The sequence below is a fragment of the Hippopotamus amphibius genome, chromosome 1 (assembly GCF_030028045.1).
Source record: "Hippopotamus amphibius kiboko isolate mHipAmp2 chromosome 1, mHipAmp2.hap2, whole genome shotgun sequence".
NCBI classification, from domain to species: Eukaryota; Metazoa; Chordata; class Mammalia; order Artiodactyla; family Hippopotamidae; genus Hippopotamus; species Hippopotamus amphibius.
In genome coordinates this window covers 105,548,645-105,571,507 of record NC_080186.1, presented here as the reverse complement: position 1 = coordinate 105,571,507, position 22,863 = coordinate 105,548,645, and the positions used below count along the sequence as shown (strand labels likewise).

The window sequence follows — 22,863 nt, the reverse complement described above, 5'->3', positions numbered from 1 at the left end:
GGAAGGGAACCAGGGGATTTTTTAAAGTAGTATTTTTAAAATGCCACACGATTTCATATCCTCAAAACTTGAGTCATATTACATGAGTCTGTTCATAAGGAGAAATATGGTAATGAAAAGAGAAATCAGAGGTACAATAAGGTAATTTCATCACAAATATGAATGCAGATTTTATATTATCGATCTAACAAGGGCAAAGAGGTGGAAAAAAACTGAGGAGCTATATAGACTAGCCAGCTAAACTTAACTGAGCAACCCATGCCACTGGCTGATCTTCTAAAATAGAGGCCATGGTAACATAAAGACTTTTAGTTTTAGTCTGTAATTCTATACTGTGGCCCTAATGCTTCTTCTACATCATGCAGTCAGACAAACAACTAGCTGTATGGGGAAGCAGAAAGGGAAGGGATTCTGTAAGGCTGAGAGGCCTCTTCTAAGAAAACTGATGAAAACTCTATCCCTAGAAAGAGAGAACAAGAATGGGAAAAATTGTCTGCTCCAGGAAATGACATCTTAGGAAGTATTTTGAGTTTACATCTTAGCTTTAACATTTTATAGTCATATAACTATTCCCCACCTCCAGGTTTTAAAACAGTGTTTCAGCTTCTTCATCTATAAAATAGGGCCGACACGACTTACATAGCAGAGCTGTATTAGCGCTAATTTAAGTACCCAGCACAGTGCACTGCATATAGCAGTACTCAGTAAACATGGGTCTTTCTCAAATTTCTCTTGTTCCATGTTTCTAAGACTAATTTCATGGATCTAATGTCATAATTCTAAGCAGCAATTATATAGCACTTCATTTTTTCACAAGTCCTTTAAAATTATTTTATTCTAGTTAGCAATGGGAAGAGAGAACTGTGTTTTTTCAGCACTTAAAAAGTTTTAATGATCCCATTTATAAAAACAGGAGCATCTTCGTGCGATATTGTGCATAATAAAGCAATTTCTATTTTTTTACAGAAAGAAAAAAAGGCTCAACTTGCATTTGGACCCAGATATACGTGGCGAATTTTATTCTTTTAAATATAAGCTATTTTGAAAATAAAAACAGGAATTCAGAAATTAGGCTTGACTAGAAAACTCACCCGACTTTCTCTCTCTTTTTTAGCCATGAGCTCAAGTTCCTCTTTGGCATTACTCAATTCTTTTTCCAGCCCTGCAACTGTATCCAAGTCTCCTAAAAATGAACACATAGGGATAGTTATAATCACTATTAACATAATGTGATCTTTGCTGCCTTGTTTCTGAGGCATTTACTCTAAGATACGATCCAACCACAACAAAACATATATGCACAGTTCTTTACAGCATTATTTGTAATAGCAAAATACTGCAATCAACCTATAAGCCTATAAAAAGAAGAATGAATAAAGCATAATATGTCCACACAATGAAGTACAACATATAGCTGTAAAAAAGAATGAGGAATATCTTTATGAACTGATATGGAGTGATTTCCAAGATATTAAGTACAACAATCTGGGTACAAAAGAATTACATCTAGTGAAGTATGTTTTATATTAGGAAAAATGTGAAATAAGAACTACACATCACATATACACATAGGATTAATCTGCTTATTTTTGCAAAAAGAAACACAGGAAGGATACCTCAGAAATGAAACCGACTGCCTTCAGGGAATGAGTGAAAACAGGAGAGAAAGGATAGGGAAGTAGATAGGACTTCTGAGTATACTTTTCTGTATTCTTGAGCTTGGAACCATGTTAACGTTTTACTATTAACGTGTAAATTTAGTTCAACAATGAGGAAGAAAAAGCCAAAAATTGAATATTAACATAAATAAATGAAATTAAATAGCAAATAGATAAGATTACCACCCAGAAAATAATAAAAAAGAAAGTAATGCAAATAACTTTTGAACTCAGTATTCTAACTGTATACCCTTGGTGGGAAATATTCCAAGGATAAAAAGAATTGCAAAGAAATTTTAAACATTTTTTAATAGACTTACTGTTGATAATGGTATTCATGTATCCATTCTGAAACTATTTTTGTGTACTGTGCAAATGTATAAATATAGTGATGTTATAGGTAACCAAGTTTCTCAATGTTGGGAGAAGGCAGATACAAATACGAAATAAGGGAAAGAACAAACTTGTTAAACTGGAATTAGGCGAATCAGTATAAAGTGGAGATATAAATATATATAGATATACGCACACACACTGGCAGATACACATAAACATCCTTAGCTCTGTTCACTTAAAAGGGCCTAGAAGCAAATGACATAGCTGTAGCTATGAACTTATCTTATGCCCTGACATTAGTATAGAAATGCCATTACCCACTAAAAGGAACCAGAGAGCTCCTTGAAGTAATGGATAATTTCAGGGCTGAGGCAGGCAAAGAAAAGGTAATCACAGAGCATCTTATTGTGCCAGAAAGTACGGAAGTGCTCGAAAACGGATGGGGAAATATTGAAAAGACAGAGGAACAGCTTGAATGGGCTCCAATTGGCCAAATCCGGGATAATGTCACCATCAGATGGCATAATGACAGAAATGGATAATAAAATAATTTTTTTAAAAGAAAGAACCCGTTACTCCATACTGTATAAACAAACGGAGTATGAAGATAGGGAAAGGGCATCTCTTCTTTATAAAAGAATACACACTACTAAATAAAGAAGGAATTTTAGAAATAGAAAATCACCTTTTTACACTACCAAAACAATAGTGGGTTCAAACAATCTCAAAGGATGCCAAAACCACTGGGTGAATGACTGCAGGAAAGCAGAACTATCAACATCTCGCGGTATTTGCTGGCAGATTACTTATTAATTACAAAGGGGAAAACGAGCCTTTACAGTGGAGCCATCTGGCAGATACAACCTTAACCAAATGACTAAACTTAATATCACCGAGCATCACACAAACTGATACCATGTGTTCCTGATGTGACGGTCACCCTTGTAGTATTCGTGCCAAAGATGTTTAACTTGAATCTAACCATGAGGAAACAATCAGAGCCAAATTGAGGGCCATAAGCTGGCTCAGAGTTTTAAACAATGCCAATGTCAGAGAACAGACTTGTGGTTGTCAAGTTGGGGAAGGCTGGATTGGGAATCTGGGGCTAGCAGATGCAAACTATTATATACAGAATGAATAAACAACAAGGTTCCACTGTATAGCACAGGGAACTATATTCAATATCCTGTAATAAACCATAATATAAAAGAATAGGATAAAGGATAAAATAATAATAGGATACCACCAAGGGTGTACAGTTAGAATACTGAGTTCAAAAATTATTTGGATTATTTTTTTTATTATCTTCTGGGTGGTTATCTATTTGCTATTTAGTTTCATTTATTTATGTTAGTATTCAATTTTTGGCTTTTTTTCCTTACTGTTGAACTAACTTTACATATAGATATATATAACTGTATCACTTTGCTCTGATTAACCGGAAATTAATACAACATTGTAAATCAACTATACTTCAATTGAAAAAAAAATGCCAAAGTCAAAAAAGACAAAAAAGGCTAGAAAACTGTTCTAGATTAAAAGAGACTAAAGAATCATGACAAGTGGGTGCAATGTATGATCCCTGAGAGAAGAAAACAACCAGCTCTCCAGAATATTATTGCAACAATGGGAACTCTGAATACAGACTGTATATTAGCTACTAGGACTATATCAAAGCTAAATTTCTTGAGCATGATAATTACATTGTAGTTATGGAGGGGAATGCCCTTGTTTTTAGGAAATACATAATAAAGTATTTAGGGATGAAGTGTCATGATGTCTGTAATTTTTAAACGGTTCAGAAAAAATATTGTATGTTTGTGTGTACATGTAAGAAATACTGCAACAGTGGCAAAATGTTAACAATTGGTGAATCTTAATTAAAACTGTATATGCGTATTCACTGTACTATTTCTGCCACTTTTCTATAGGCTTGAAATTTGCAAAATAAAAAACTGGGGAAAGACGCTTTAAAAAAAAAGGTAAATAGGGACTAAATTAAACAAATCCAGCATCCTTTACTCTTCAACTAGCATAAAGTTTCCCACTAAAAAATGACTACTTGCACAACTTATCTATGAATTCCTACACTATAACACAAAGTTTTTACATTCTTAAAATCATTAAAAAAATCATAAGTTAATTCTCCAAGTCCCCAATGTTTCTTATCATAGCACTATAATCAACAAGTCACTAATCATGGTGAGCCCCTATTTCTGGAACTCACTGGGTAATAGTTTTTTTGATGCGTCCGTAGATCCCAACCTTTTGGTCTGTGAAAGTCAGAGACTCTAATCTATGGCACCTCTTTGAGTTTTGTTCAGTTGTTTCTAGGGAGTTCAAGGCCTATAACCATCCTTTGGATGGAGCAGAGCTCGGCACTGCCTATCCCTCTCAATTCTATAATGTGGGTTATGTCAAGTTACAGTGAGTAGCCTCAGCCTGCTTAAAAGATACCCAGAACAAAGTGTCAGCCCCATGGTCCTGCTGTGCAGGTTTGGAAATACTGCCTTCTGCATTCCTGAATGCCTGCAAAGCTATCTGAAAAAGAGAATTAGGATGCAGTTTCTCTGGGACAAATCGTGTAGCCAGAGCAATACCTTTAATTCAATACAAGGTAAGGGCAGTTCTCCCTGGGACAGACAAGTCTTCAGCCTTTCAGTGGAACCCAAACTTATGTTTTTGTGTTAAGGTAGGAAGAGAAAGAGAGTCTTGGCCAAACCTATTAACAGAGAGTTACAGGAAGGAGAGACAGAGGTTCTTTAATGAAATTTGATACTTACCTAATGTGGACCTGGGTACGCTAGTATCCCCTTTGGCAGTCAGTGAAGTGCTATCATCTCTGGAGGGTATATGCACTGAACCCTAAAAATTGGAAGAGTTGGGGGATTTAGGAAGATACAGGAACCATGATCACAATGACAAGGACTTGGAACATTCTCACACAACTTGGTATTAAAATTATCATACTTAGGCCTCAGATATAAAAAGAAAATGCAGTTGGCATAAACATCTATACAAGTCTATAGTTCTTACTTGATCAGTTTGCTCTCCAAGATGGGGACTGACAGAGGTAACTTCAGCCGATTGGTTAGAGATGAGTGCTTGGGACATCATGAAATCTTTCCCTCCTAAATACTGGCGCAGGGCCTGTAACTCTGCATTTCTTTCCATTAGGGCTTGTACCATCTTTTCTGCAGCAGCCTAGTAAGGAAATCACACATAACATTAGAGAGATATTCTAATAAAAAAAAATGTGTGTTCTGATGTCATTGTTGAAAGCCAACCATTTGAGAAAAGCCAGTGGGACCCTAAGAAATAGTTTCCTTGCTTTCATTTTATAGGAAAAATCATAGTTAATGAGTGGAAAGAAAGGCTCTCATAGGCAGAATATTGGAACAACGAAATATAACACATCTATTACAGATGAAATAATCTGAAATTGGTTCTGCTAGAACTATCAGGCTAAGGTATTAAGATTCTTGTTTGAATTGGGTAACAGATGTCTTTCTTTATTTTGGGATACATGTGCCTTTGGCCTGCATGTTCTTTGCCCAAACATTTGTTTGGTTTGCTCCCTTAAGGTCTTTGCCAAATGTCAACTTATCAGATTGGCCTTTTCTGCACTTTCTATCTAAAACAGCGATCATCTCTACCCCAAATTCCCCTGTCATGCTAAATTTTTTTACAGTGCACTTATATCCATCTATCTATTATCACTATATCTATTTATTGTCTTTACCTCTCTCTCTCCCGCTCCCCCACCCCCTCACCCCACAACTGGATGTAAGTTTTCTAAGGGCAAGTACTATGATGTTTTGTTCAGTGCTGAATCCAAGCACCCAGAACAGTGTCTGGCACACAGTAGGCACTCAATACATAGACACTCAAGACCTATTTACTGAATGACTCAATTACACAGAAACATTTTTATCAGACCACATGATCAGGCGAATCTGAACCTCAAAATCACCAAACCCAGTTTATTTCAAATCCCAGTTTTCTAAGACATATGATGGCACAATAAGGAAAAGATTTAGAAACCTTTTTTGTGACCATTACCACACAGAAAGTCTGCATTTAATCAGAAAACCTAGAAGTAATAAACTAAGACTAAAGTTACTGAGGATATAAGGTGATGAAAAGATCATATTACAGCAAAAACTGCGTCTGGGAAAATTAGTACTATTTTAAATAAGAAGCTGCACTTTTGTCATAATTTCTAAGTGAAGTAAAAGAATAAACTTCCAGTTTTAGTATGGAAAATTCAGACTCTTTAGGGATTTGGACATAACCATCTTAGAGGTAACAGTGCATTATTAATTTGCCTTAATAAAAATCTCTGTGAAACTATGGAAAGAAACAGAGTAAATACACCTTGTGTCATACATATGATCTATCTGGTACCCTTTTTCTAGTAGTGCTGTTTTTAGCACTGCTCCTCCAAGTGTGGTTCAGAGACCAACAGCATCACCATCATGGGGAAGCACGTATGAAATGCAAATTCCTGAGGTTATATTTTTAAAAAGCTACTCAAGGGATTCTTCTACATATAAAATTCAAGAAACAGATCTAGAAGAATACAACTACTACACTTTTTCTTGAGTTGAAAATCTTTCGTAATTTCAAGTATCTCCTAGATTCCATTATTTTACCACCAGCGGTGTATTAAGTTGTAATAAGGCTAATTCTTTCAAATTACAAAGGGGTGAAAAAGAAAACTCAAAGACTTGTTAGCCTCTTGACAAGGACTTAAATAATTCACAATAATTTTGTTAGATCTATTCTAGAAGCAATTTCTGCAGCACGTGGCAGCATGTTTCTAACAAAATGTATATTTACTTCAGTGGGCCTAAGAATTGGATGAGTGTAATATAACCATCCTGTAATATAAGGAAGCATTAGAGAATATTAATGGTCAAATAACATGAGCGAATGATAAGAATGTAGTTCCTTCTGAGAACTGACTAGAGGGAATTCTGAGTGACTGGTCCCTGAAACGTAGCACAAATCAACTATACCAGGAGATTTTCTCTAGCCTTCAGGAGAAAGATACATGAAAATGAGGATAAATTAAGAATTTACTTTTGAAATATTTGTGTACCATTATTTTGAAATCACTATATGCCATATTACTCTCAGAGTGTTTATTCTCATCATGGCCTTTGAAAAAATCACAATCTTTTTTTCCCTCTTAAAATAATTGATACGAATTTAGAGAAAATATGTAAAGTGTAAGTTTTCCCATACCCTGGCTAGAAACAAAATATCACTCAAGTCTTGATAATTTAGAATCAAAATCAAAACACTCCAGAAGCCCATAGTCCTTTCTGTCCAAATTATCAGAACATTAAGGAAAAGAAAATGCACATAATGAACTCAATGAGTGGGGACACGTATTACTCAGGCACCCTTCAAAATACAAAGTGTCCTAGAAATATTTCATACTTTGATGATTGATATAAAACTGTAGTCTATTTAATAGGCTGAAGGAAAAAAATCTAACAGAGTGGGCTGTAAAATAGCATAAATTTTACACGTTATAAGGTTCCAATGCTTCCTATAGTGCGGACTATTAAGGCACTAAGTGATACTCTTCTGGACTGTACATTCGTCCTTACTTGGCTCTCCTGCTCCCTGGTGCTCATGGACTGAAGCAGGCCCTGAATCTCCATTTCATACTCCATTGCTTGTTTGTTTCGATCCGTTAGAAGGTCCTGCAGCATCCTTTCTTTTCGCTGCAGACGCTGGCACAGCTCCTCAGCTATCTCACTCTGCCCTGGTCCAAGTTTGCAGAGCAACGTTGCACTAAGATCCTAACACAGGAGAGACAGTGTAAGTTTTGGAGGAAAAGAATTCCCCCTACTATACACCAAAGAGCTTAAAAGAATCTATCACAGAGAGCAAGTATGATGTTTTATTCATTCCTGTCTCCCCAGATCTAGCATAGGCCTGGTACATAAAAGACTGTCAATACATGCTCAGTGAACAAACACTGACAATACAGAAAAAATACTTAGAATGGCAACTTACATGTTGCCTCCTAAAGTAAGTCCTTTCCCTATTGCTCAGGGCACATAATAGTATTAGATGAGGATAAACGGGCACTCAGTTCATTTATCTCATTTATTTTCTACCCCATTTGACTTCATAGGGGGGGACACAAAAGGATAAGCTGAAAAAAATAACAAGCACTGCATTTATCAGCATGGTGATGCAGCTCCTAGTTCTACACTGGGAGGTAAAACACGTGGTTAGAATGGTGGAGCCCTGCTGCCTGGGTTGCATGCTGGCTAAGCCACTTACTAGCTACGTCACTCTGGACAAGTTCCTTCACTTCAGAAGTCTGTTTCCCTGTCTGTAAAAGAGGAATAATAGTACGTACCTCATAGATGTGCGAGGATTCAACGAATTCACATCTATTAAGCTCTTAAAAAAGTGCCTGACACGGCATGAGCACCATAACAAACGTTAGCTATCATATTGTAGGTACATTTTTAGATCTCATTAATTCTCACATAACTTCTTTGCGAAAGATAATTGTCCCCTTGAGTTTATAGGTATAGGAAAAAAATGTCCCCGTGAAAGCCAATGACCTGCCCAGGCACAGGATGGAATTAAAGACTTGGGTCACCGGCCTCTCAGACCTTAAGAGTCCTGATCCGAGACTGAGATTATGTCATCACTAAACCGACTGTCCTTAAGTTAACTAAATTCTTGCCTCCACTTCTTTGTTCCTGTCATGCAGAGATGTCTGCAGCTGCTGAATGATACTTTCTTGCTCCTTCTGCCAATGGCTAAATTTGGTTTCCATTTCTTCTTTCAGCCACTGGAGGTTTTGACAGGTGGCAGATAACTGTTCCACTTCCAGGCCTTTGGCCCTCAGGAGGCTTTCCATACTCTACAGTCACAAAGAAAGTAGCCGTAAGTCAAAGGCCACCCCACACTCCTCACCATGCACAGGAAACTGGATCCACCTTTACATTATCTCCTAAGTTATCTATCAACTTCTTTTGTAAAAGGAAAAAGCTTAGTTCCTAATCTAACAATGCCATACTAGTCTATTTTTTGTTTTTAGAAACTCTCATCTAGTTTGTAGAGATAAATATAATGTAAATGTTAAATGAAGTATTTTGGAGGAAGTGGAGAACTTCTTTAAGAAGTAGCAGATGGCTAGATACTTTAGCTCTAAAATAAATATACAAAAATAGCCCAGAGTAAATATTAATAAGAGAAACAAGTGTTCTGATTGTGGCTGCACATGGACATATAATATTAACAAGAAAAATATAATAGCTGCATCTGAGAAATGTTTATATAAAAGTATATAAGTATTGGCAAGGATTAGAAATAAATTAGAACTGTGTATAAAAATCCATATTCACTGCCCTCTCCTATGAAGTTCACAGAAGTGCTAAAACTTCTCACTCCCTTATTTATAATGACAGAACTAATGACTGCTATTTTTGTTCATTTTTGTTTTTTGTTTTTTTTATAAAGCAAATATCCTGCCTTTCAGAAAATGATGGAAGGAGTGATGCTTCAGGTTTAGAATCCAAGTGGGAGAGGGATACCGGGCCATGACAGATTTTGCTCTCACCTGCATGGTAGCTTCATTGGAGGAGAGGATACCACGCAATCTCTCTAAGTCATGATCTCGCTCTCTCACGGCAAGATGAAGTTGACGCAGTTCTTTTTCTTTTTCTTCTAGACTGGAGAACTTTTCATCTATAGCCCGCTGCAAGCAGGTAAACATCCCAAAGCTCCATGAGAGTCACTATTCTGATCACTCTCGTTCAATAAGATTCCACATATAAAGGAAGGAAAACCAACTCCAAAAAGCAGCAAATGAAGTAAATACATTTCTAAAGTCCCCCCATGGGTGGAATAATCCACAGCACTGTAAGGGAAATTATGGTACATACCTCTAGAGCAACATCTCTATCTTGTATTCTTTGCCGAAGTTTCTCAAGCAACATTTCATTTGCTTCAAGGGTTTTGTCCGAGTTATTTCGATACTGCAGGAGCTCCCGAAATTCCTAATGAGACCAAAAAATATTTTCCTTTATTCATTTATTCAGTATTAACTGAATTCCTACACTTTGTCAAGGAATTTGTTAGTGATTCTGGATAAAAGAAAGAATGTGATCACCCTCAAGGGGAACACAGATTAGCAGATGATTACAGATGTACAAATTGTTAACTATTCTGCATCACATATATGCATGTGTCTACATACACGCATGTCCTGAGCTACTAGGGGAACATGGGATGCACTGTCTCCCTCTGCCTGAAGGTGTCACTAAAGTTCTCACGAAAGAGCTTACATTTGCTCTGAGTCTTAAAGGACTAGGAGTTTCCCAAGAGGCTGTAAGGTATCTCTGATCAGAGAAAAAATTTGACACAACGTATGTATACTATGGAAAAATCGTATGCTCAGCGAAATGTAAGGGATCCAATGGTACTAAAGCTTACAGCAGGTGGTAGAACTGATCACTCTCTTCTTTAGTGTTCCATTTTTCCCTATAACTTTCATTGTATCAAATAAATAATTCTGGAAATTTCTATACAGAGGTCTTCAGTAGGAGCAGTGGACATATGTTCGCTCCATCTTCCTCATACCTAGCCTAGTATCTGACTGACAGAGGTGCTAAACAACTATTTGCTGAATATTTATTGCTTAAGTCTTTCAGGTCTATACTTCCTATTTCCTGCACTTGCTGGACTGTACTTTCTATTTCTTCTGAATCCTCCTGATTCCCACCTCCTAATGTTCTGCATGTAGCAGGTACTCAACACAGGTGGACTCATATTTTGAGATGATATGAACATAAATTCCCGAGCCCTATGAACCCAATTTTAGTTGAAATCATTCTGTGGACTCACCTGCAGCAGCTGCTCTTTGTGACTCAGGTTATGGTTGAGGTGCTGAATGTGTTGCTCTTGGGTGCGAATCTCATTATATTTTTCAGCCTCCAGGGTATGAAGCTCTTGGCTCTTACTCTGCAATTCTCCTTGTAGCTGCTGCAAGGCTTTGCGTAATTCCTAAATTAAATAGATTCCCTTTTCAAACAATCTAAAATTTTCACATGGTTATTAGATATGGAGGCCTTAAAACTTTCAAGGCATAAAGAACAAAAAAATAAAGTAGCAAAAAGTGTCATTCTTAAAATTACTATAGAGATACTACACATGAGTCAAATAGGATGTGGGAAAATTATGGGAACTGTGGATGGGAGTAGGATGTAAATTTGATATTATGGTTCAATACTTATTTCTTGGCTTAAAAATGACATATTTATATAAGTACTAAGTGGGACTCTGTTCCATCATAAACCTGGATCCTTTACTTTACAGTAAGCTCAAGCATACAATATTACTACCTATCCTTTTAAATCTTAAATAAAAATATAGCATTTGCTCTAAGCTAACGAAATGAAGAGACCATTTAAGAATTATGTGTTTTGTTTTTAAAAACGTACATGGCTAATTGTGCATGCCATTCCTGACTTGGTTGTTTTTCCCACTTTTCTGTCTCGCTGACTTTTACCCACCCTTCAAGAATCTCAGATAGCTCCTCCTTTGTGAAGCTTTCTCTGACTCTCTTCCTCAGCCCCACCTATATATTCTTATAGGACCCCTGTATGCCTCCTCTACAGTATTTACTGCACTGAAATACTGTTTACATGACTGTCTTTCATACTATATTACATGTAACTTAAGAGCAAAGAGCCTGTGATATTCACTCTTGTATTTCCAGAATACAGCCCAATACCTGGCACATGGTATAAGGGTAACAAATGTTGAACTGAATTAGAGTAAGTACATAACTCAAACATTCAACACAAGCTATCCTTATAAAAAGTTATTATCAGGGCAAAGTCTGCATGTACACTGTGACACAAAATGATTAATGATTTACTTGGTTATGTTTCCAAGAAGCCTCTTTCTGCTGTTCTCTCTCCTGTGCTGCAGCCTCTACAAATTGCACACATCGTCTGGCATCAGCCAGTTGCCGTTCTTTTTGTCGTACCACCCTCTGGAGCTTCTGTATTTCAAGTTGGCTGCAGAACAAAGCGCTCTGAAGATCAAGCAGAGCCACCTGTTGCTGAGCTGGGAAAGTACCCTCTGAGTTCTGAAAAGAGAGTGAAAATCATCACCACCAGGAGGGCGAGCACTGAGCAGCCGAGACCAACAAGACCAACACTGTGGCTGAGGGTCGCACATGCTCAAGAGATGCCCCCTGGCCTAGGTGACCCTCACATACATGAAGTTGTCCAAGCTGACTCTGGTGCAGCATTTCTCGAAGCTTTGCCATTGTATCGTTTTGACCTTCAATCACCTGGTACAACTCCTCGGTCTGAAAACGAGAGAGGGAATACCAGACGTGTTAGCAAACTAAATATGAATTCCATGATCTTGCCTACACAGATTTTAGCAGCAGGACTATTCCAAAATACCAATTTAGATGACACTACACATTCTCTAGGCTAAGATCTGTTAGTCTGACAATATCCATTTCTACAAATTATAGAATACCTGTCTACTTTGATGGGAAAAAATGTTTCCTCATAGGTCCTTGATTGCCAAATATTTTACCTCACTTTCCCTGCTTTTCAGAGTTTCCTTGAGGTTTTGAATTGTACCATCTTGCTTCTGAGATGACTCCTGAGCAGACTTTAGTTCACAGCTCATTTCGTTCAGTTTTTCTTGAAGAATCTGAATTCAGCAAAGAAAAACAGTTGGTTAGGTCAATTTCTTTTAATCTCAAACGCAACCATGAAACCCTTCCTCAAATCTAGGTTTGAAGGATTTCTTAGGGAATATTACCTTGTTATTTTTTTCCCACATAGCATAACCATTAAAGTCCTAAGTCAATCAGCAAGAGAAAGTAGCAGGAAATATGAAATACTTCCTCGAGTACTCAGTTGCTTCAATTCTCACACACTGCGCTTTCTCTATGACGGCAGCCATATTGGGGGTACTTGTTCACATGAGTCTGTGGATTTTTTACACAAAGACCAAGGAGCTTCTGCTATCTACTACAGAACAGGACACAACAAGGGTACACCAAGCCAGGCGTGCAGCAACCCAAATTGTGGGAATTTTCTTCTTAAGCACATGTTAAAATCCATGGGCTATAATGGGGTTAGAAGTTAAACCAAAATCAAAAGCATAAACCTTGGTCTCCGTGCCTTATACAGTTAAAAATTGCATTCAAGCTTTAATTTCAGATCCAAAAGGCACCAGAAATTCTGATCTGTGCAAAACGGGCTAAAATCCTGATGAGAGAAAAAGGAAAGAACTACACTTTTAAGAATCTATTCCACAGAGCACGAGGCATACACAGTATCCACCTCCCAGGTCCTACTCAGAGAGGTCAACCCAGCCTCGGTGACAGCCCATCACCTTCTTAGGAAAGCCTGCGATCTCCAAGGGCATGGTATTGATCATACCTTGTTGGTGGCCTCCGTTTGCTGGATTTTTTCCTGGAGTTCTGCCAAATGGGAATCAGACACAGACTGCTGAGTTGTACTGGTCTCACTTGAATTCAGCTTTTGCTGTCTGACTAACTCTTCGGCCATGGGCTAGGAAGAAGCAAGATGAGCACGTTGAGTTAAATGTAGCCAACAATAAATTTTACCTTCAAAAGTCTTTGGCATTTTTTTGCAGAGACGTAGAAAATCAGAGATGCTGAACAGATTACCAGTTGAATGGATTACTTCCTGAAGACAGTCCTATTCCTTATTATAGTACTGACTCACTCACTCTCTAGCTACCCACCCCCCAACCTTTCCCTAAGAACCTGCACAAACACTATTCAGTTAAAGCAAATAATCCAGAAATTAAAAAGAAGGGAGGATGTTTAAAAATGCTTATGATGACCAAATATTTGCTTTATCCTATTTTCAATCAGGGAATTCAAAAGGCCAAACTTATACCACCCCAAAGGGAGGAAAAGTTATAGTTCAGCTATTCTTCTTATAACACGTCTATTCACATTACTGGAAAAGTGGGTAGATTTCTAACATGGACCATATGTTAGATAACAGTATTTAATCAATCCTAAATTTCCTTTGGTAACTGCACTGTAGTTATGTAAGAGATGTCCTTGTCTTTAGGAAATACATGTTTATTGAGTGTAAAGATGCATAATATCTGCAACTAATTCTCAATTCAGGAAAAAAATGTGTCTATAGACAGTGGGAGTGATAAAGCAAATGTAGCAACATATTAGCAACTGTGAATCTGGGTAAATATTGGCAACTGGTGAACCTAGTTCTTTGTACTTCTCTTATGTCTTCTGTAAGTTTGAAATTATTTGAAAATAAAAAGTAAAAAAAAAAATTAAAATAAATTTTAAAATCCATAGGGTCTGGGAAGGAGGTATGTTTTATAGGAATTCACCAAAAAGATTCGGGAGGAAAAAACCCTCTATTTGTATTTGGGACGATCAATCAGACTAAGATAAACCTTCTGAACTGTACCTAATATTCATTATGAGCTAAGATACAAAAACAAAATGTTAGGTATTCACTGTGGCATTAAATTCCATATCTTCTCTCCCCGCTTCCCCCACCCCTGCCTTCTCCCCCACTCCACTTAGGGAAAATACAAATCCATTAGGAAGAGAAAAAAGGCAGCTGTTATTCGTTTTTTCCTTACCTCACATGTTCAAACTCTGATTACCACCTTCTAGGCAGTGGGGTTACAGCTTACCTTAAATCCCTTCCTGACAGCAACTGACTGGAAGTATAAAGATTTTACAAGAAAAACCTTTTCTATTCTTCCAGTGCTATTCATCATTTTTTAAAACATCTACGAAGTACCCTAATGTGCAAAGCACTGTGGGAGTTGGAGCGGGGAGCTACATATAAAAGAACAAAGAAATACACAAAACATAAGATAGAGATAAGCTCTATGCTGTGAAATAGCAAAGCATGAGTTACTTTAAAGTGGCTGATCAGTGGAAGGTCTCTATCAGATGGTACTTAAATGAAGATCTACATGATAAGGAGCCTGCTCTGCAAAGATCAACAGAAGAATCACCTAGGGAGAGGAACAACTAACGGAAAAGACCTAGGGTAGATGTGACCCTGGGAAAGAGAAAGGCCTATGTGGTTAGAGCAGCACTTCCCAATAGAAATATAAAGTGAGCTACATATGTAATTTTAAATTTTCCAGTATCTCCATGGACTAAAGTAAAAGTAAATTGGTAAACTTAATTTTAATAAAACATTTTATTTGACCCAATATATTGTATCTAAAATATTATCATAAGCACGTATTCAATATAAAAACTAACAAGATACTTTACGTTCTTTCCATAAGTCTCTAAAATTAAGGGTATACTTTACACTCACAGCATATCTCAATTTGGACTGGCCACACTGCAAGTGCTCAGCAGCCACACAAGGCTAGCGGCTGCCTTGCTGGATAGCACAGGGCTAGAGCATAACGGGCACAGGGCATGGGGATACACGATGAGGTGGAAAGGCAGGTGGGGCCCAGATCTGGTGCACAGAAGCTGCATCTGAGGTAATGGATTTCATTCCCATTGAAATGAGAACAGACTGCAGTGTTTTTCACAGAAAAGTAATCCATCATTCTGAAATTTTAGAAAGATCAGTCTAGTAGGCTGCTCTGTGATGAATGGATTGTTGGAGAGAAGGAGTAGAAGTGGGAAGACCAGCTGGGAAGCTGCTGCAGTACTGCAGGGGAAAGATAACAGTGGCTTGGATTATAGTGGCAGTAATGGAGGGAGAGAGAAATGGATAGATTTGGATATGTTTGGAAGGTAGAGTCAATGGGACTGGATGGTGCAGAGGGAGAAAGAGAGAAGTAGCAAGCATAATGACTCCTAGAAAATACTGACTTGGCATATCTGTTGTGGTGGGTGTAACAGGGAGCCTTGCCCTGAAGCGATGTGCATTATGTCACACCACGTGAGAGGTAACTATTTTAATAGGTATTTACAACAATTCTAACGGATAAATAATTATATCATTTATTTAACGATAAAACATTCTCTACAAAACTTGGCTTCTTACTTCCTCGGTATAAAACAACTTTCCAACAACATCTATTATAAGATATTTTCCAAATTTAAATCGTAACAAGCAGAATTAAATAAAATAGTTTCAAGGTTTAAATGGTCATATTTAATCACTTTAAACCAAAGAATCTCAGAGCTGTGAAGGACACTTTATAAATTAGCCATCTGGTACAATCCTATCTTACATTTGAGGAAATGGAGACTTAGAACAGTTAAGTAATTTGTCTAAAGTTACACTGGAAATCGGGAAAACGATCCAATTAAACCAAATGCAGTTAAGTTGGTATCTTCTCTTTCATCTTTATAAGCCCATTGCCTTCCATAATGCCTGGAATATTGTTCGGACCAAAAGTTTTCATTTAGTAAAATGAGCAGAACAATAAAAACAACATTAACAAAAATAGGCCTGTCTCCTAATTCCCAGCCCAATGTTCTAATCTCTCAGTGGCTCTCTTAGAAAAAAGACCAGATAAATAGATTAAAAAGGTAGATGTTAGGTATTTCATATCAACTTTAAATCCAAAGAATGCCGCAGAAAAGTACATAATGAGTCTGGATCTCAGCTGAACCCATCTTGGCATGAGTCGTCATAGGAAACCCCTAATTTGATAAATGTAATGTATTGACCTAAAGGCTGGAAGATGTTTGTTTCTTCTTTATTCTTAACACTTTACTATTTTAAATCTCAGAAAAGAAAATGTCCTTTCAGATAAGTCTGCAAAGGAGCACTTAGCAAAGTCCCACGGAGTAAATAGCCCATAATGAATTCTTGTGATATATCAAATACATAAACCAATCACTCCTATGAAGATTTTGTAGAGCCTGAAATCAGTAATACTTGATTTGGTTGAATCGGTATTAATCTCCAGGCTATCAGTTACTAAAATCATGTTGTAATCATAATATACTTTTAAATTCAGTTGCTTTTGACTCAGGACAAATGCTTTTCAGCAACAGAAAAGAGAACTGTTTCCAGGCCGAATGTTGCATAATGCAAGACCTTTAGGCTAAAAGGCAGTTATTTAGATCTTCTGGATTAAGAGCATTCTTCTTGACATTTTCATAGTCATAATAGCAAGTCACAGGGCTCAAGCTACTATAATTTTCTATCCTATTGTTAGTAATAGGGGATACACAAGAATGATCAACTACCATAGAATTAAAGGCCTAATCTTTGACCAGCATCTAATGCTTACACCTTCCAAAGGGCCTGATCTGGGTTATATAGCTAAGCTATAGAAAGGGATAAATTTATCACAGTCATTCAAGAGCAGGCTCTGCCATTGCAAGGCTTGAAGCAAAGATCTCTTGCTGTTTGAATTTAGATAGAAAACAAACTGCACATGAGCCAGACCTGAATTAACGTTCACTAAGGGACTGCACCCCTCCTATATAGCTTTGCTATTGTAGTTCAGGGCCAGACAATAAAGAAGGAAATTACCAGCTAGAATAAGGCTTCAAACCGTTTTTTAGATATCTGACAACCTTGGGTCTTCAGACATAAACTCTGCAGGAGGCAAATAAATCAGTTTGCATAATATCAGAAAATTAGTAAGCAGGAGAACTACACTGTTGCTGTTTTTCTTTAATATAAGAAAGAAGAGAAAGAAAAAGAAGAAAAGAGGAATTCTGATGGTGATGTTTAACACTAACCACATTAAACAAAAGAATCAAAATGACCTTATAGAACAATCTCGCTCTTAGGATAAGAGCTTTTCTTCATATTTGTAGTAGAATTTAGCTAAAGGAAAATTTTTTCTCTTTCATGTGTTTTCTTTCTACAAACTAAAAAGAGAACTACCAAAAATAATTGACACTTTTTTCTATTCTATTCACATTTGTTCAGAGAAACAGACAAAAATCAGTCTGCCTTTGTCCCACTTGGATCTGCTTTTGCCATAAAGCACAATAGGCCTTAAGGAGCTTAAAAGTCAACCAGATTAAACAGTAGATCCGGGATCCAAAACATACATTTCATCTATGAACAGTTTGAGCTTAATTAATCTATTTCCCTTCACACCGTTAATTATTGGAGAAAATGGCATAGCAACCAAATGCCACGATTTTTCAAGCTGGATGTTTTCTTCTGCCTCTCAATGTTTTATTATTCTACAAACAGTAAAGATGGTAAGCCAGGTGACAGCAGAAAAGTCATACATTGCTGTGTTAAAGGTCTATTTTTTTCTAATGTCTAAATTTAGTGAAGTAAAGGGACTTGACCTAAAGGTACTATATTACCATATTTTAAATGTGCTCATTAAATCATTACGATGCCAAATTTCTTCACAGAATCCCTAAAGAATCCTCCCGCAATCCTTAGGTTATAGAAAGAAGGTCCTGAATTTGAAATAAGTATTTACTTAATTCAATGTACATCAGGCAATGCGATTTAATATATAGAATAAAAAGGTCTTGGCTGAGAATGGTTAGGCATCTTTGGCTCTGCCTGGGCTGTTATTTAAACCATGAGTTTTCCATATCTCTAAACTGAGCGCCTACATGAGATGATCTTTAAAATCCTTCCCAATTCCAAAATTTGTTGAGCCCAGGCACCAACAGAGTATTTTTAATTTAATACAGAGAAAAAACTCCTCTTGTTTTACCTGTCATTTTCGAAGTCTTCACCTCTCTACAATATTGGCCATATTTGAAGGGGGGAGAAAAGCTTATCTCCCACCCACCCTGTCCAAATACTTTTAGATCCTAATATGAAAACACTATGATTCATCTGTGACATCTATGTCTGCTCACAGAAATATTGTACTGCAAAGCCCAAATTTAGCTGCAAAGCTCAATGACAGAAAAGGAAGCAAAAGAAAAGTACACAAGCGTTAGGCATACTAAACATTTTATACAAATGAAAACACATTTTAAACTTTTGGATATTCATACTTTTCCATAACACTTTAATATATGCTGTTTTTGACAATTTTTTGCAAATTCAAAAATATTTCTGCCATTCCTCCGTCTTATTGAGATGAAAATTTTATACATAACAGAACTATTTTTCAAAAATTTCAAGTAAAAATCAACAATTTCATTTAGAAACTCTAAGTTTCTGGGATGATGTTGACAAGCTTTCCAAAAACGCCTTCTCTATTGCCCACCTTTGTAATGGTATCACTAAAGAATCTGTATCAAGTAGAACATGCCAGATGTTTCACAAAGTTAAGTGAACCTAGCATTTACTGTTGCTGTAGAAACAAAATAGCACCTGTCAGTTCCCTGCACATAGCTGAATTTAAAAGGTTGGTATGAAATCAATTGGGCAGACATAAATAGCTCAAATTAAGATCAACTGCCATCTTCTAGTCATTAACAAATTCATAAGTATAATGGATAAAGCTCTCCTATCACCCGATAATGGATGAATCCCTAACTCAAGATCAAACATCTTCAAATAGAGCTCAGTATACAAACTGGCTGTAAACAAATTTTGTTTTAATATTTTAAATGACAGCACTTGAATTCCCAAGTCTCTTTATGAACAATTAATCATTAGTCCTCAAATGACCTCTTAATTTATTTTAAATATTGCCCAGATGTTACAATCCTTTGGTGGATTGACAGGTTTCCCCCAAACCTTTTACTATGCTCTAATCAGTTTGAGGTGCACATGGGGATGAAAGGCTTAATGCTCTAGGGCAACTAAGTAGAGAACTCTCTTACAGAATAGGAGAAAACACTTACAAAACTAAAAATGAAAACCAAAAAAGAAGGGGGTAGGGAGTAGGAAAAGGAAGAGGAAAGAGTTCTAGTGCCAGAAATAAGATTAAATGGTTTTTTTTATATATAGGATAAAAGTGAATTAGAACTTTTTCTCCTTTTGTCTTAAAAGGTGTGCATTTTGATAATTAATGGGAAAGCCAATAGATAATCTTATAAAGAGGATAGTAAAAAACAAATTGAGTGAATCACATTTACTAAAAGCGACACAAGCAAAAGGTAAAGCAAAAATGGGCTCAATGATTAATTTTCTCAAGTCTAGAATATTATTAATCTTCACCTAGACAGAAATCATGTGAAGCCTGAAGCCAGTTAACGTCAATCACTGTGCAGCCATTTTGTATACCTGGAACCGAAGCGGCAAATAATCTTCACAGAGATCATCCCACAGCTCCTGCAGGTCTGAGATCTCCAAGGGATAACTCACAGGTGTCTTGTAAAGGGGTTTCAAAGACCTGTTAAGGAAACCAGAACTAACTCCATCTGTCATGACATGGCCAGGCCTGGTTCCAGGTGGGCTGGATTTCACTGGAATAGGAAGCTTGCTCCCTCGGGGGCTCTGGATAGGCTTATAATCAAGACCTTTAATCATGCTAAGAGCTAGCTCCAGCTTGTGGTTACACATATGCTGTGGAGCCTGTTCATCTGCACAACAGTCACACTTTACAAGTTCCTTTGCGCTTCTCTCAGGTTCCTCATCCTTTTGTTGCGGAGGACTAGCCTGGACACTTGCATCCAAAGATTCCACAGAGGATCCCGGCGTCCCTTCCTCCATACTTTCTCCATCTGGTGGTACCTTTGCACTTGGTAAATCCGGTGGCCCAACCTCAGACAATGCTGGTTCTTCAGTGCAAATGCTGGTGGACCACCTGGTAGAAGGACCACACGAGATACTTTTCGCCACCTTTCGAGGCACCTTACAAATGGCTTCATAGTCAGAATCAGCAACCCGCAAAGCTGCACAGCCCCGGCATCTCCTGGGTCGGTTTCCGGGGCCTTCCGAAGCATGACAGCTATGTACGTCCTGAATCTGATCCTCATTTTCTACCCAACACTCAAACCCTGAATAGGCAAAGTCCTCCTGGAGCAGCGCAGAGTATCTTACATCGGGTAAGCCGGAAATGTCCACCGTTCCATTCCCTGCCTTGGTCTCCGCGCCACTGTCATCGTTATTCTTCCGATACATGCTAGCAATGCAGAACTTGAGACGGTCCTTCTCCAGCAGCAGCTTCTGCAAGCGCTCGATAGAAAGGGCTTCGATCCGGGCGATGACGGTGTCGAATCTATAGATCCGATCAAGCATGAAAGCACACTTGCTGCAAGCAAACTCAGCTTTGCCATCGCGGGAGACATCCTTGCCCAGGACGTGCGACAGTAGAACCTGGAGGTTGAGCTTGGATGCCGTGTGGAAGATCCAGCGCCGCTGGTTCCCGCACAGCTCCCGGGCACAGATCCTGCAAATCTCCTTCATCTTCCCTCCTGGGGTTGGCGCCGACCTTCCCTGAGGCGGCGGCTGCTCGGCGATCGCTCACGGGCGCTTGGCTGCGTTCCGGTTCCCGCACCGGCGGCCTCCCATGGCACGGCCCCGTGGGGTCCCCACTCTGCAGGGCGCCCCGCCGCCAGCCGCGCGCGGGCTCTGGGTACCGGAGTGTGCAGCCCCGCCCCTCGGGGAGGGGGCTGGCGCGGAAACGCTTCAGAGGGATGCTGAGTGACAGCAGCGCAGGCCGCGCTCAGAACCTGCCATGTCTCCTCCAGCCGTCTCTCCCGCCAGCCGCGGTGTCCTCAGTGTCCTCCCTTTCAGCGGGCCGGGTTCGCGGTCCACCGGCGGCCGCCCGCAGCTGACGCAAAGGCTCAGAGATTGGGGATCAGATTTCAAGATGGCGCCAGCGGCTCGGCGCCTGCGGCCGCCCGCAAACTCCTCTGGGAGCTGTAGTCCGGGAGGCCGGCTCCTCGCTCTGCGCATGCGGGGTGGCGAGCGCGTCCCCTCGCCCCCGAGCTAGTCAATGCTTCTCGCGGTAGAGCGCAGACTTGGCTCGCCGTGTGTACCGGGGCGGAGAGTCGGACGGATGCCGACCTCCGCCAGGCCACTTTTATCTGCTAAAACTTCAGCTCCAAAGCGCACCAGTTCCCCCACGGATCCTTCCTCCCGCCCCTGCGGGATGTCCCGAGGCTCTGCTTGGGGAGGAGAAAGCCGAATCCCCTCCCCCTCTCTCCACGGGTAGTGCCACGTACTCTGGACGGAGCAGCCTGGCAGCACCGCTAGGTACGGCTGCGCGCCGCCTCCTCCCGCCTGCAGCCCCACCTCCTCTCCCTACCCAGTCCGGTGCCTGGATTAGAAGGCCCCGGGGTTTCACAGGCGGCCGGGGAGAAGGGGTTGATAAACCGGGGAGGTGGTAGGTAGGGCGGATTTTAGGAGGCTCGGTTCAACCTCCGCCTCGACTGTCGGGGACGGGTGTTTCTCCCCTCGTGACGTTGGGGTTGAGCTTAGCAGTCATGGATGATTTCCCCTTTTTCAGAAAAGAAATCGAGAGAGGGCATAAAGCAGTCACCTGAGAAGGAGTCCAGCAAAAACCACATGAATGCAGCTGGTTAACCAAGATTTTGAAGATAATAGAGAAAATGAGCTTTTTCAAGAATGTAGACACCTGAGAGTAACTTGCCATCACCGAATCTTCTTTCAGGTTCAGGTAGACTGCAAGCCTTATTTTGGTGGTGGGACGGGAAGACAGACAAACACTAGAACAAAAGGCCTTGTTTATCTGAGCAAGAGTCCAGAGTATCAGGGAGTGCTGCTGTCTGCAGAAGTGAGGCTGGAAATGTCACTGACTTCAGTTAGTTCCTGTCTTATTCAGCATTATCCAGTAGTAAGTCACCCAGTCTTGGGTATAGAACTTAGATTGCATACAAAGAGTGGAGAGAAGCTGGAGCTCTGTCTAGGTGTAATCGAGGTGTCAACGTCTGTTTATAATAAAGAATTTTCTCCCTAGCTTGAGAGGAATGCAGACTCCAGATGGGAGGAAAAACAGCCCCAAGCAATCATCTGGAGTCTTCCCAGAGCAGAATGTTTCCCAATTACAATAACGCTAG

At 39.1% G+C, this 22,863-nt stretch overlaps 1 protein-coding gene across 4 annotated transcripts in view; it reads right to left on the bottom strand.

Moving 5' to 3' along the window:
- The window catches only part of PDE4DIP (phosphodiesterase 4D interacting protein), a 203,585-nt gene that overhangs the window by 60,295 nt on the left and 120,427 nt on the right, over positions 1-22,863 (bottom strand). For 2 of the 4 annotated variants that reach the window (XM_057720817.1, XM_057720809.1), the window contains exons 1-13: positions 20,123-21,575; positions 13,451-13,582; positions 12,594-12,713; positions 12,262-12,354; positions 11,917-12,129; positions 10,881-11,039; positions 9,920-10,033; positions 9,595-9,732; positions 8,716-8,895; positions 7,616-7,810; positions 5,031-5,198; positions 4,778-4,859; positions 1,092-1,183 (exon numbers count right to left, since the gene is read on the bottom strand). In XM_057720817.1, coding sequence (XP_057576800.1) covers positions 1,092-1,183; positions 4,778-4,859; positions 5,031-5,198; positions 7,616-7,810; positions 8,716-8,895; positions 9,595-9,732; positions 9,920-10,033; positions 10,881-11,039; positions 11,917-12,129; positions 12,262-12,354; positions 12,594-12,713; positions 13,451-13,582; positions 20,123-21,247 — 2,811 coding nt within the window. In that variant the 5' untranslated portion in view covers positions 21,248-21,575. Of the gene's footprint in view, positions 1-1,091; positions 1,184-4,777; positions 4,860-5,030; positions 5,199-7,615; positions 7,811-8,715; positions 8,896-9,594; positions 9,733-9,919; positions 10,034-10,880; positions 11,040-11,916; positions 12,130-12,261; positions 12,355-12,593; positions 12,714-13,450; positions 13,583-20,122; positions 21,621-22,863 lie in introns of those variants that run through there. The other 2 variants (XM_057720811.1, XM_057720826.1) reach the window with 2 other exon arrangements.